Raw genomic sequence first — 12,183 nt, 5'->3', positions numbered from 1 at the left:
CAAATATTTTTGTGCAGTGTGAGTATATGGGATTTACAGTCTGAGTGATTAAAATGTGCAATGCAAGTTGTCATCAAGCACATGATTTTAAAAGGCATACACTGTGTACCGATCATATTCTTTCATCTGTGTATTTAATCTCATTGTACATTACCACTTAGCTGGCTTATTGCGCCGAAAGGTTTAATGTGACATTGATTCACTTTAAGTAGAACAGCTTTAATGAGACATTTATGGCTGCAATTTAGTGATATAATCAAATGCTTCTTGTGCATAATTGTGTATTAACAATGATTCTTCGGTCTGAGGCAAGACCATAGTGTAGACCTATTGTGTTTGTGTGTTTCAGTCTCCAGTAGCTGGTGGGGCTCTAAACGGCTGGACTATGCACTTTATTGTCCGGATATATTGACTGCATTCCCCACTGTGGCTCTGCCTCAACTTTTCCATGCCTCATATTGGGAATCTACTGATGTTGTGGCCTTTCTACTCAGAGTGGTAATACATAAACCTAAGAGCTTTTCTTTGAGTATTACAAAGAAAGTATACTTCTATAACACAAATATACATCAGCTCACGTTGGATCAAAGAGGCCAAGTCTCTCTCAAGCCAAGTAAATGAGATTTAAGGATCTTTGTACAATGGTGAGGCAAATGAAAACCTTATTTGTTTATTTCTTTATTTTTAATTTTATTTTACATTGTTTATTGCAAATAGGTGTCACAAAATTATACCAGGCTTAAGGTAGCAATAGACTATTAAGAACAATGAGCAGTACATTTTTACTTTTGCAACTACAAATTTAATATACTATTTCTCACATTTATGTTGCACTATTAAGGTTTTCATTTGACTTACTCTTGTACATTACAGGCTTTGGATGTAGAATAATGGGAATAAAAGCCGCTTACTGCTCCTGTGTAGCACTTCTAGCAGTACTAGTCTTCACACAGTATGGCATTATGTCTGCAAGTAGTTTTTTTGAACTATCACATTGTTTATTGTTTCATTAAACCTAAAGTCTACATTCAGGCCTCAATACCTAGCATTCCTTTTGAAAATCTTTGACATGTTACATATTTCTCATTTGGCACTACGTAGGTTAGATTGATGTGAAAACAAAATCTTTATTAATAGGCACTGTTTCAAAGATGATCAAATGTTTCCTTGTTCAAATATGTAAAAAAGCCAACAATTTCAATGGGGTGTATTTATTTTTTCACATGAATGTAATCAGGCAAAGCTTTACATGCTGTATTATCCTGACTATGAACAGGCGTAGTGAAGCATGCCTCTATTTCTTGAGTAGACTACACAGCAAAATCCCCAGTGTTGAATTAACACCTTCAGTGCTTATATATGACCAAATGGACACAAATGAACACTGACAGAGTTACATAAACACTCTAGGTGTTAATTTAGCACTGGGGATTTTGCTGTGTAGCAAAATAGTAAAAGAGTTTGCTTTTGAGCCGAGTGATTTTGTCTGAAAATAGGCGTGTTATTTTTGTGATATTGTTTGGGACACTCAAATAATAGGGTACGATTGCATTGCATTAAAAAAAAACATCCTGTACTGCAGATGCTGAGAGAATAGATTCCCACCCTGTTAAGGAAGTGTGCTCATTGGGTGCCAGTGTGTGTTTGTGTGATTGACAGGTGATGCAGTGTGACTCTGTGAAGACTCAGGAGGCAGACAGGTTAGACCCCACTTGCTTTTCCCATTCCAGCCTCAGAGAGAAATGGCTACGAAGACGCACACATGTTATGTTAAGGGTGAGTGATGCACAATACAGCATGAGCATGCATAGCACATAGTCATAGCACATGCTCTTGTTATACCTTACCAATGGATTGCTAAAACAATTGTAATTAGACACATATTGTATAGTGTGTGTGCGCGCGTGTGTGTGTGTGTGTGTGTGTGTGTGTGTGTGTGTGCATGCACGGGTGTGTGTGCACGCTCCAAATGTATGTCTATGTACATAAATATGACAGTTTATGAGGCATGTTGTTACAGTCTCTACTGATCATTAGTTATTGAGTGACTTAATTAATGCAATTCCCTGAAAGTCTGAAAATGTTTAACTGCCTCATTAAAAACAAATCTACTCAATCAGGCCTATTGAATCCTGAGGGCTAATGATTGATAGAGGAGCTGACATTCATGAGAACATGAATCCAATCAATGTTGTCATGTTAACATTAATCTGGTTTACTTTGTTCAGGTATCTTCCTTTAAGCTTCATTTTGCATGTAGGTAATTACTCAAGGTACAGTGGAGTTCATTTTGTTTATTTCTCAAAGGTTAGTTATGAGAAAACGTATATATTGATTAATCTGGTAGGTCAAATAGGATTTTAATATCATATAGTGTCAGTTGTAGACCATTTCAACAGGCAGGGTTCATATGAAAAGGACTAACAGAAATCGTTCTGCATCACAAACCTGAAGATGCTGCGCTTGTGGACATACATAGCTTTTATGCCTGTGTCTTACACTCACCCTCAGCCTCACTCTCAGAATCTCCACCCATCTCTTCCTGCACTACTGTGCTCCTCACTCTCTAATCTCTCCACTTGACAATTCAATCCTGCTCTCTCTCTCTTCTGGATCATTGGCTCTCTTCCCACATGAATCCTCTGGCTCTGTCTGACTTTCTGCATGACTGACTTCTTTTGGAATAAGTACACAATGTTCTTTTAAAATTCTTTGTAAATAACGGAGTGGGCAGAATTGGTGAAAAGTGTCTACAGGAATGGCGGCATAGGTCAGAATTCCTTCTGGAGCAGTAGGATTAAAAAAAACAGTCCTGTGCCCACCTCTAATTCAATCCATCATAGATTATATCTGCAGGAAAGACGGAGACCAAACACATAGCCTAATACTGTTGCATATAAACAATTGTAGTTATACCATTAACTGCACACATGCTCGGTCTGCCTGCATCAGCAAGGACTTTGGGATTAATGGCTTGTTTGCAGACCCACAGAGGTTCAGGTTCAGTGAAAATGAGATTTGAAGAGAGGACTATTAATATGGAATATGGAAGAATAAATAGAGACAACACCCACTTTTGGACTGCATATTCAAGCGTCATTGTAATAGTATCTTGTTCTTCTGCACTATTGTAACAAATTTCAGAGATAAAAAAAATAGAACGATGAAAACTTTAAACAAGATTTTTGTTTCATCAGAACATTACTGCCAACCACAGAGTGAATGATGTCATTGTGACTGAGGAAAGGCCGCAGACTCTGGTTGGTCGCTTCATGTACGGCCCCCTGGACATGGTAACTCTGACAGGAGAAAAGGTAAGAGAGTGATGTTTATTAGCCCAAACTCCTGAAATCACTTTTGGGGTTTGTGTTCAGTTTTCTGCAGTTTAATATCTCTGTCTTTCTCTCCCACAGGTGGATGTGTATGTGATGACTAAACCACACTCAGGATGTTGGGTGTACTTTGACACCAAAATCACCAATAGTAGCGGCAAAGTGTCCTACACTATACCTGACAGCAAAAAATTCCCTGTGGGAGTTTACCCTATTAAAATGGTTGTTAGGTATGTCAATTCCCAAGTACTCTAAAAATGATTTATGACATCAGATTCTATGATTTAATTTTTGATTTACCTTTATTCACTTATGCATTTATTCATGTTGCATCCTGCGTCAAATTGGGAGCATTGCCTTAAGGCTGTCTGTGTTGATTTTGGTTTGAATGGGTGCAAAATAACTGTACAATATATGGTACATTAGTTTTTAGGGCCGTCAACATAATGTGTGCCAAACATCAATGACAGTTTTGCTGTCATCTTTTCTTTCTTACCTCTATAATTTGCTGTACAGGGGAGACCAGACAAGTGCAGAAGCTTTCCTGACTGTGCTGCCACAGGGAATGGAGTGTGTAGTATTTAGCATTGATGGGTCTTTTGCTGCTAGCGTCTCCATCATGGGCAGTGACCCTAAAATGCGGGCAGGTGCTGTGGATGTGGTCAGGTGAGCAATTCAAGTGGGAATAAGGTAGAAGAGCAAAAACATAGAGCAAATAGACAGCATGTGGTACTTATGATTTCAGTACGGAGTAAATACCGATTATACTGATAATATAAATAAATAGTAATGTAATGTGTAAAATGAGAGTGAATGTTGATGCTTTACTGTATTTAGACACTGGCAGGACCAGGGATATCTGATCATCTACATCACTGGGCGTCCAGACATGCAGAAACAGAGGGTTGTATCATGGCTTTCCCAGCACAACTTCCCACAGGGCATGATCTTTTTCTCCGAGGGGTTGGTGCATGACCCACTGCGCCAGAAAAGCATCTTTCTTAGGAATCTCATTCAGGAGGTAGAACGCATCTTCTAGGCTGTGAAAAATGGCTGAAATGTATTTTCTTCTATGCAACAAAAAAATCTTTGTTGCTCTTTATATCTTCATTGGTCTGTACATTCTTGATCTTAATTCCACTCTAGTCCACCCCCTGGAGCCCCTAAAAAAACGAGTTGAATTGGGGGTTTAATTGTAGATTGTCATACTCAGCAGCCAATCAAACTGTGTTATTTATACATATTGGATGTTTAATGTGTCATAGCTTTGATTTATGCCATCACACAGAAATTAAGTCAGTATATATAGCCAGCCATGAAAGCATGTGTCTATTAAAACAATTAAATATCTTAAAGTACTGCAATAGTAGAACGAAGTCATCCATATTTGTTTACAGATTTGCACCTGATGGGATTTTAATGAAACATTGGCCATTACTAGCCATTAATTACTAATAACTATTTCCTGTCACTGTTGCCATTAGAATCGAGCCATTGGTTAGTCTGTTTTTTCCTTACTGGTTAATGATTTACCGATGATCATGTACTGTATATAGTGGTGGATTCAGCGATTGTTTTTATGTCAGAACATTTTTGGCTGTCAATTAAATACTTTCTCAGAGAACTCTGCACTATTTGGCATTTGAATAACAACCAGGATCTCAGTCAAGTTGCTTATCAATTCAGAAACCTGCTTGACTTCCACTAACAATCAAACATTTTATTCTAGGTGTGTGTTCATGTGTGCATATTCTTCAGGGTACTAGCCTTACATAAAACAGCGGTTTTATTAATTGTATTTTGAGTTAAAATATTTTAGCAGCAGTTAACTTCTGCTAAAAATACTGGGTATGCTTTTAACAATAGGAATCAGCCATCTGGCTGGCTTGTGATGATTTTGGCTCAGTTGTAATAATGATGTGTTGTTTTTTTTTTATTTGTTCACAGCTGAAAGCTAATGTCCTCTTTGTATTATGTGAAGAGTGCATGTTCTGTAATGGATCATGTGCAAACTATTTTAAATTGTTTTCTAAGTGGTATAGAATGCATTGAGGCCAAAGGCACAGCCCACCACTTCTTTGTCCTGCCCTTTTATTTTCTTACCCACCTACACAAAAACACTCACCTTACGTTACTTTATTAGAAGCACCAGTACACCTGCTCTTTCATGCAATTATCCAGTCAACAAATTATGTGGTAGCAGTGAAATGCATAAATGAGCTTCAGTTAATGTTCACATCAGACATCAGAACGGGGGAAAATGTGATTTCATTGACTTCCACCATGCACAATGTCATAAAAACTGGTTTGAGTATATAAGTACTGCTTAAATAAATAGAGTGTTTGAGTACTGGTTTTCATGCACAACAGTCTACACGGAATGCTGCGTGTAGAGAATGGTGCAAAAAACAAAACACATTCAATGTGCCACAGTTTTACTGATAAGAGAGGTCAGAGGAGAATGGCCAGACAAGTGTGAGCTGGCTGTGGTAGCTCAAATAACATCTCAGAACGCACAAAACGTAAAACCTGGAGGCAGTGCTGCTACAACCACAAAAGACAGAAAGAATAACAGGAATCTGAGGCTGCAGTGAGGACAGGCTCACCGAATATGGACAGTTTAAGAATAGACCAAACATTATTTTTCCAATCAGTCATTAACTGTGCAGTTTCTGTCAAATTTGTGAAAAATCCCAGGAGATCATCAGTTTCTGAAATATTATTAAAACAGCATGTCTAAGACCAAAAACCACCATGGTTAAAGTCACTGAGATAACATTTATTCCCCATTGTGATGTTTGATGTGAGCTTTAGCTGAAGCTGTTGACCTCTATCTGCATGATTCAGTGCATATCACATATCACACCAGAACTTGCATTCTTCCAGTGCATGATATTCTCTGACAGAAAATCACAGTCTACCTTTTTTTGTTGTTCTTGTTAGTGTCATGTTAATATCAGTTTGGCCTATGGCTCCATGAAGGACATCTCCGTCTACACCATGTTGGGTCTCAGCCGTAACCAGATATATATAGTGGGCAGACCATCCAAGAAATACGAAAACCAATGCCAGGTGAGCTAACTATGATTCTTTATTGTGCTCTGCACATAAAAATGCATACCACATTTTCTAGGATATAGAATGCACTCCCTACATTCTGGATGCTTAGAGGGAAAAAATCAATTCATGTCTAGATTTCATGAATAGGTTATGACATTTATTGTCCTGAAAATGTGGTTTGGTTGCTATAGCAACTGTTTTGTCTACAGGCATGATTATTATTAAAACACATGGTTTAATTTCATTTAATTAAAAAAATGGATACATTCATAAACCAGTCATTTCCATGGCTTCATACCACACATCACAATATTTGCTATGCAATATATTATTTCTATTTGTGTGTAAATAGTGTAAAAAGTAATTTTAAATTGGATTATTGGAAATTCAGCCCACTGAGTGTCATTCAATTTAAAAGTATAGTAATTGTCAGAAATAATACAAGTACTGCTTGTATTGCACTAAAATACTTATAATGTATAAAAATGCATAATTGGTGCATTTGAAATATATTGCTATTACATATACCCTGCTCTATTTTATTTAATTTTTTTCCTTCCTCATACTCACTGTACCCTCTGTTTCTACTCTCATGTGCAGTTCCTCAGTGAGGGTTATGCCATACATTTGTCCTCACTGCAGTTTGGCCACCAGTTCAGATCCCAGAAGACCGCATCAATGCGCATGATGCTGCGTAATAGCTCTTTTGGCCTTTCAACAAAGCCAGACTTTCTTCCCAAGCGCACACTCTTGCGACGTACCATGTCTGTGCAGCCGGCTGAGCTACCCAAGACACTGATTCCTAAACCAGAGCGCTCCCAAAGCCAGCCTGAGTATGATAAAGAACACAAGTTTGGAGGAGGAATGTTTGTTCTGGGGGGCATGCACTTTGGTAATACCACTCCCTGACCACAGAGAGTGCGAAGGAGAGACAAGAGGAGAGAACAATGTCCAGGTAAGCCCCTTCTCTGGTGTATAGGGAGTTATATTACTGTTAAAATAGGTTGTCGGCTAAATTGGGTCTTGTTTATGATTTGTCTTCATTACAGTATGATGAGAAAATGTTTACAGATAGTAAGGTATCTTAATTGAAAAGTTCATGTTTACTTTCCTAAACAAGGACACTAATGTACTGTAGAATAGCTATAATGCTTTATCTTGCACTGTAATTACCTCTTGCAATTTTGTTCCAACGTTTGTCTCCAGTGGAATCATTGGGTCATCTGTAAACAGAGTTGGGTGTAAACAGTAAATGTTGCTGTAATCTAATTACTTTTTCTGATAACTCACTAATGTAACATATTACATTTTAAATTTATATAATTTGATTATAGTTACCAATGTCAATAAAATTACGTTACTTGCATTACTATGCATTTTCAAAATAAATCACGTTTTGCCCCGAAGATTTTTTTCTTTAGCCCCGAATAATTTTTGTTTGTGGCTCAGGTGGTAGAGCGGGTTGTTCACTAATCGTAGGGTTGGCGGTTCGATTCCCGGCCCACGTGACTCCACATGCCGACGTGTCCTTTGGCAAGACACTGAACCCCAGGTTGCTCCCAATGGCAAGCTAGTACCTTGCATGGCAGCTCTGCTGCCATTAGTGTGTGAATGGGTGAATGAGAACCAGTGTAAATTTGTAGGTTAAAAAAGCGCTATATAAGTGCAGACCATTTACCATTTTACCATTTGTAACTACATAACTGAACATCAGTAAAAGAAGAGTGCTGTAAACATTCATTTGTCTGTCTTTCAGTCTTTGTGGAACTTGTGTCGTTGTCACACATTTTACATAATTGTGTTCTTTTCTTACTTCCATTGACACACCTCAGCTCTGATAAGTGCTCAATTAATCATTTGGAAGTCATCAATATTTTTCCTTTTAAACTGCAAATTTATCAAACCCTTTCTCTTTATATTTAGCATATCATCATACAAATGCGCTTAGTGGGAACTGGGAATGGGTTTCTATTTTATCTTTATTTTCAAGAGACTTAAAATTCAAATAGCAAATTAGTCATTTCTGAAAATTATCTAATAGCAATCCCAAGCATTACATACATACAGTAGCCTGGTTGCAGTGAAGCATGCCGTTTATGAACAGGGTGCCAATATATCGCAGGGCACAATCACATACACACTCACACACACACCCATTCATACACTATGGACACTTTGGACATGCCAATCAGCCTACCATGGAGTACCTGGAGGAAACCCCCGGAGCACGGGGAGAACATGCAAACTCCGCACACACGAATCGAACCCCCGACCCTGGAGGTGTGAGGTGACCGTGCTAACCACTAAGCCACTGTGCGCCCATGCTCACGATCCTTCATCCTCAAAACATGCTATTTGTGGATTAGTAGTAAGTCTTAAAGCTATTTATTAGATACTATTTATTTTGTTTATTTTTCTGAATGCAGTTTTGAAAAAACATATCCTAATTTTCGACAAAAAGGACCACCCTTGTCATGGTGTCATACTGTATCTTTTTCACTGCTAACATGTCACTGTGCGGTATTTAAGCCCAGTGTGAGAGTATTGTGAAATTACGTTTAAATATGGAGCATGATGTTTCATGCTTAAAGTATTACTCAGTGTACTTTACAACACCTAGCATGTGCACTGATAAAGGCTGTTTTGAAAAGTGTTTTGTGCAATACATGCTAATTTTTATGTGTATGTGGGTGGCAGTTTGGAGCTTCAAAAAATCATACAGTAATTTTATCCGAGATGCCCATCCCTACACTGAATACACCAGGTTACACATGACAGGGTTTTGTTCAAGCATAACTATGGCTCATTAGAGCCTGTAGGGAAAGAGCTGACATCTTCCTGTTTTATTCTGTTTGGCAGAGCTTCTTTCCATCCAGAATAGCCTCATTGGTATTCACAGAGATACTCAGGGAGAGCTATTATTAGGAACAGGTATTTTGTGGCCCGAGCTCAATGAGCTTCCAACTCTGTAAACAGAAATCTGAATGCAAATGTCCAGTTGAGCTTAGTGTCTGGTAATCTTAAAACAGATTGCTCGGGCAGTCTCCAAATCCAGCAATTACTTAAAAGGAAATTATGTTTGCTTCATGAGCTGGAAGGGAATCATGGATTGTATTCTTTTCTACAAAGTAGTGCTTATCTTTTATTATTATTATTTTTTTTAACAAAACCTATACTTAGATGGGATTTTATGTGGATATGCCCTTTAGTGCCCTATTCCTCTTTTTCTGCAGCATGATAACCATGGATGTGGGATAGGCGGGGATGCCAAAACAGCATGCAATCTATAGTGGCACAGACTACAGCTAGAATTTAGTATTTGTTTATTCAGAACCTGTAATAACAGGTAGGCTAATGTTAATAGGTTTGTAGGTTTTATAGGTTATTAATGTTAATAGGTTTTGGTAACACTGACACTGCACAATTAGTATTTGATTAGGCTATTTGTTTCAGTCAGTGTGTGTGCTTTTGTATTTAATATAATATGTTATTACCGTATAATATGTATGTTATTGCCTATACCATACTACAGAACTATATCATTAAAATCCAGTGAAAAGTGTTTCACTTGGCTACACTGTCAAGAGAGCCATTTTCTAACCAGTAATAATTGATCTGTTGTATACTATGGCTGTGTACCTTGATGTGGAACAATATGTTTGATGTTACATGTATACAAGCCATAGAGTCCAAATGCTATGCAATAAAACCAATTCCGCCTTCCTGCATGTCTGGCCATAACGTTTGTTGTGGATAAAAAATGACATGAAATAAACATGAGGGAGACTTAGTATGAGTAAAAATGTAATTTTATTGGCAATTCACAGGACGGGTGGGTGCGTAGTCTGGAGGAGAGTAAGAGGGGGAAGAAAATGGGGTGCGTCCTGGGGACATGGGGAAATCAGCGAGGGTGAAGTGAACGGACCACTGAGAGTCGGGCGGACTGGTAGGTGAGAAGAGGGATGAATGGTCAGGGCCCGGATCAGAGAAGACAACATCATCCTCGGACTGGAAGCTGGAGGGGGGTTCTGGTTCTGACTGTGTAGAGGCGTCAACGCGCACGTTCGTGGGGCAGATTCTGTACCGAAGAAGAGGGGGGAACCCCGGATCTCTATTCCTAGGGGGGGTGCTGCGAAGATAGTTAAGTAGCACCATGATATCAGCCGTGAGATGCACAAGCTGGTAATGAGTGTCCAGATCCAGATCCAGATCCAGATCCAGGTCCAGTAACGGAGAGAGAAGGTACTGACGACGGGCACCGGCACCTAGACATACAGAAGCGGTTTTAGTCAGAGGTGGATAAATTGGTAAAACACTTTAAAGATCTTTATGGGTTGTTAGTCAAAAAGTCGAAAGAATTGTACGAGCTGAGGAGTGCTAAAACACACACACACACACACACCCTCGTACAGTCAAGGGCGGGCAAGTAGACATAACACACACACACACACACACCATCTCTCTCACACATACTATTATAACTTTATAAGAATAATAAAAAGGAATATTAAGATATTATAAGGGTAATGTCTTATAATAAAAAGTATATATATATATACTTTTTATAAAAATGCTATTAAGAAGTAGGAAGTACAGTAAACCGGTTTTTCAAGCAGCATATATAATAAGAGATATAGAGTAAATCTGAAAATAAAAACTAGAAATACAGGAAAATATAACTTACTCATGATTCAAATGGTGAGGGTTCTTGGCTCGCAAGGAAGGCCTTAATTTTAAGAGAACCATGAAGAGAGCCAGTTATAAGGGTGGCTGGGTCAAACTGCCCCCCCTCGAGATAACGATAAGACCAAGGTCCCTCTAGGTTGTTTAGTCTTGTCCACGGTCTATCCTCTGGGTAATTGAAAAGTGAAGTTTCTGATGCCCTAAGGTAACTGAAAATTCTGGTTTCTGATCCTCTGAGTAACCAGAAACTCTGGGTTTTTATTTTCTGGGTTATTAGAAATGCCTGGGTTCTGATTTTATGTGTAAATTAAAACCCCTGGTTTCAATTCTATGTGTAAGTGAAATAGGCCTTTTCTGGAACATATGAGTAAGGTAGATGAGCTCTTTTTTAACCCTATTGGTAGTGAGATCATAGTCTTCTTGAAACATATGGGTTATTTAGTGTGTAAATACAATATAAATACTGGAGCTTAAGCTCAGGGTATTGGGATCACCTCTGAGAATTCTCATCGGTGTGGATCTCGTGTGGTGGAACGGAACAATAAAGCTGGACCCTTGCTTCTTCTCACTCACGGCTGGTGTATTTTTTCTATCTCCAACTGGTCTCAGAGGTAGATGTGAGTATTGGCTTCTAAGTTGAATTTTAAATGTTTTTGGGTAATAGGCTAAATTTGAGCCTACACGTTCTCTTCTCCCTAATACCCAGCACACTTCGCCTATGCCTTAAGCTTGCTCTGTCTCCATCTTGGTTTGACCCATCATATACAGAGCTCATAATGCCTGAGCTCTTCTTTTTGAGTTTCGTGAAGGTGGTAGTTATCAACCTTGACATTTTCTAATGTGTCAGGATCAGGTTCCTCTTATCAAACAGATTTTGGTTATGGGGATCATGCACAGTATGTCTGCAGGTCTCTCATACATAACATTACTTTCTAAAAACATAGACCAACACACCACACACACACACACACACACACACACACACACACACACACACACACACACACACACACACACACACACACACACACACACACACACACACACACACAGACACACACACACACACACACACACCCCTGGTTTGCAACCAGGTTCCCATTTCCAC

At 38.7% G+C, this 12,183-nt stretch overlaps 2 protein-coding genes across 5 annotated transcripts in view; both read left to right on the top strand.

Moving 5' to 3' along the window:
* Window positions 1–12,183, top strand: part of slc47a4 (solute carrier family 47 member 4) — a 199,147-nt gene that overhangs the window by 67,356 nt on the left and 119,608 nt on the right. The gene's annotated exons all lie outside the window — the stretch shown is intronic.
* The window catches only part of LOC108277933 (membrane-associated phosphatidylinositol transfer protein 3), a 65,308-nt gene that overhangs the window by 46,091 nt on the left and 7,034 nt on the right, over window positions 1–12,183 (top strand). For 2 of the 4 annotated variants that reach the window (XM_017490993.3, XM_053687497.1), the window contains exons 11-18: window positions 350–498; window positions 1,660–1,776; window positions 3,198–3,314; window positions 3,414–3,562; window positions 3,849–3,998; window positions 4,170–4,353; window positions 6,276–6,404; window positions 6,993–7,347. In XM_017490993.3, coding sequence (XP_017346482.1) covers window positions 350–498; window positions 1,660–1,776; window positions 3,198–3,314; window positions 3,414–3,562; window positions 3,849–3,998; window positions 4,170–4,353; window positions 6,276–6,404; window positions 6,993–7,301 — 1,304 coding nt within the window. In that variant the 3' untranslated portion in view covers window positions 7,302–7,347. Of the gene's footprint in view, window positions 1–349; window positions 499–1,659; window positions 1,777–3,197; window positions 3,315–3,413; window positions 3,563–3,848; window positions 3,999–4,169; window positions 4,354–6,275; window positions 6,405–6,992; window positions 7,348–7,841; window positions 8,129–9,625; window positions 12,136–12,183 lie in introns of those variants that run through there. The other 2 variants (XM_053687498.1, XM_017490995.3) reach the window with 2 other exon arrangements.

Source organism: Ictalurus punctatus, chromosome 17, assembly GCF_001660625.3.
Source record: "Ictalurus punctatus breed USDA103 chromosome 17, Coco_2.0, whole genome shotgun sequence".
Lineage (NCBI taxonomy): Eukaryota > Metazoa > Chordata > Actinopteri > Siluriformes > Ictaluridae > Ictalurus > Ictalurus punctatus.
Note: the sequence above shows the minus strand (reverse complement) of the source record. Positions and strands in the feature narration are given on the sequence as shown.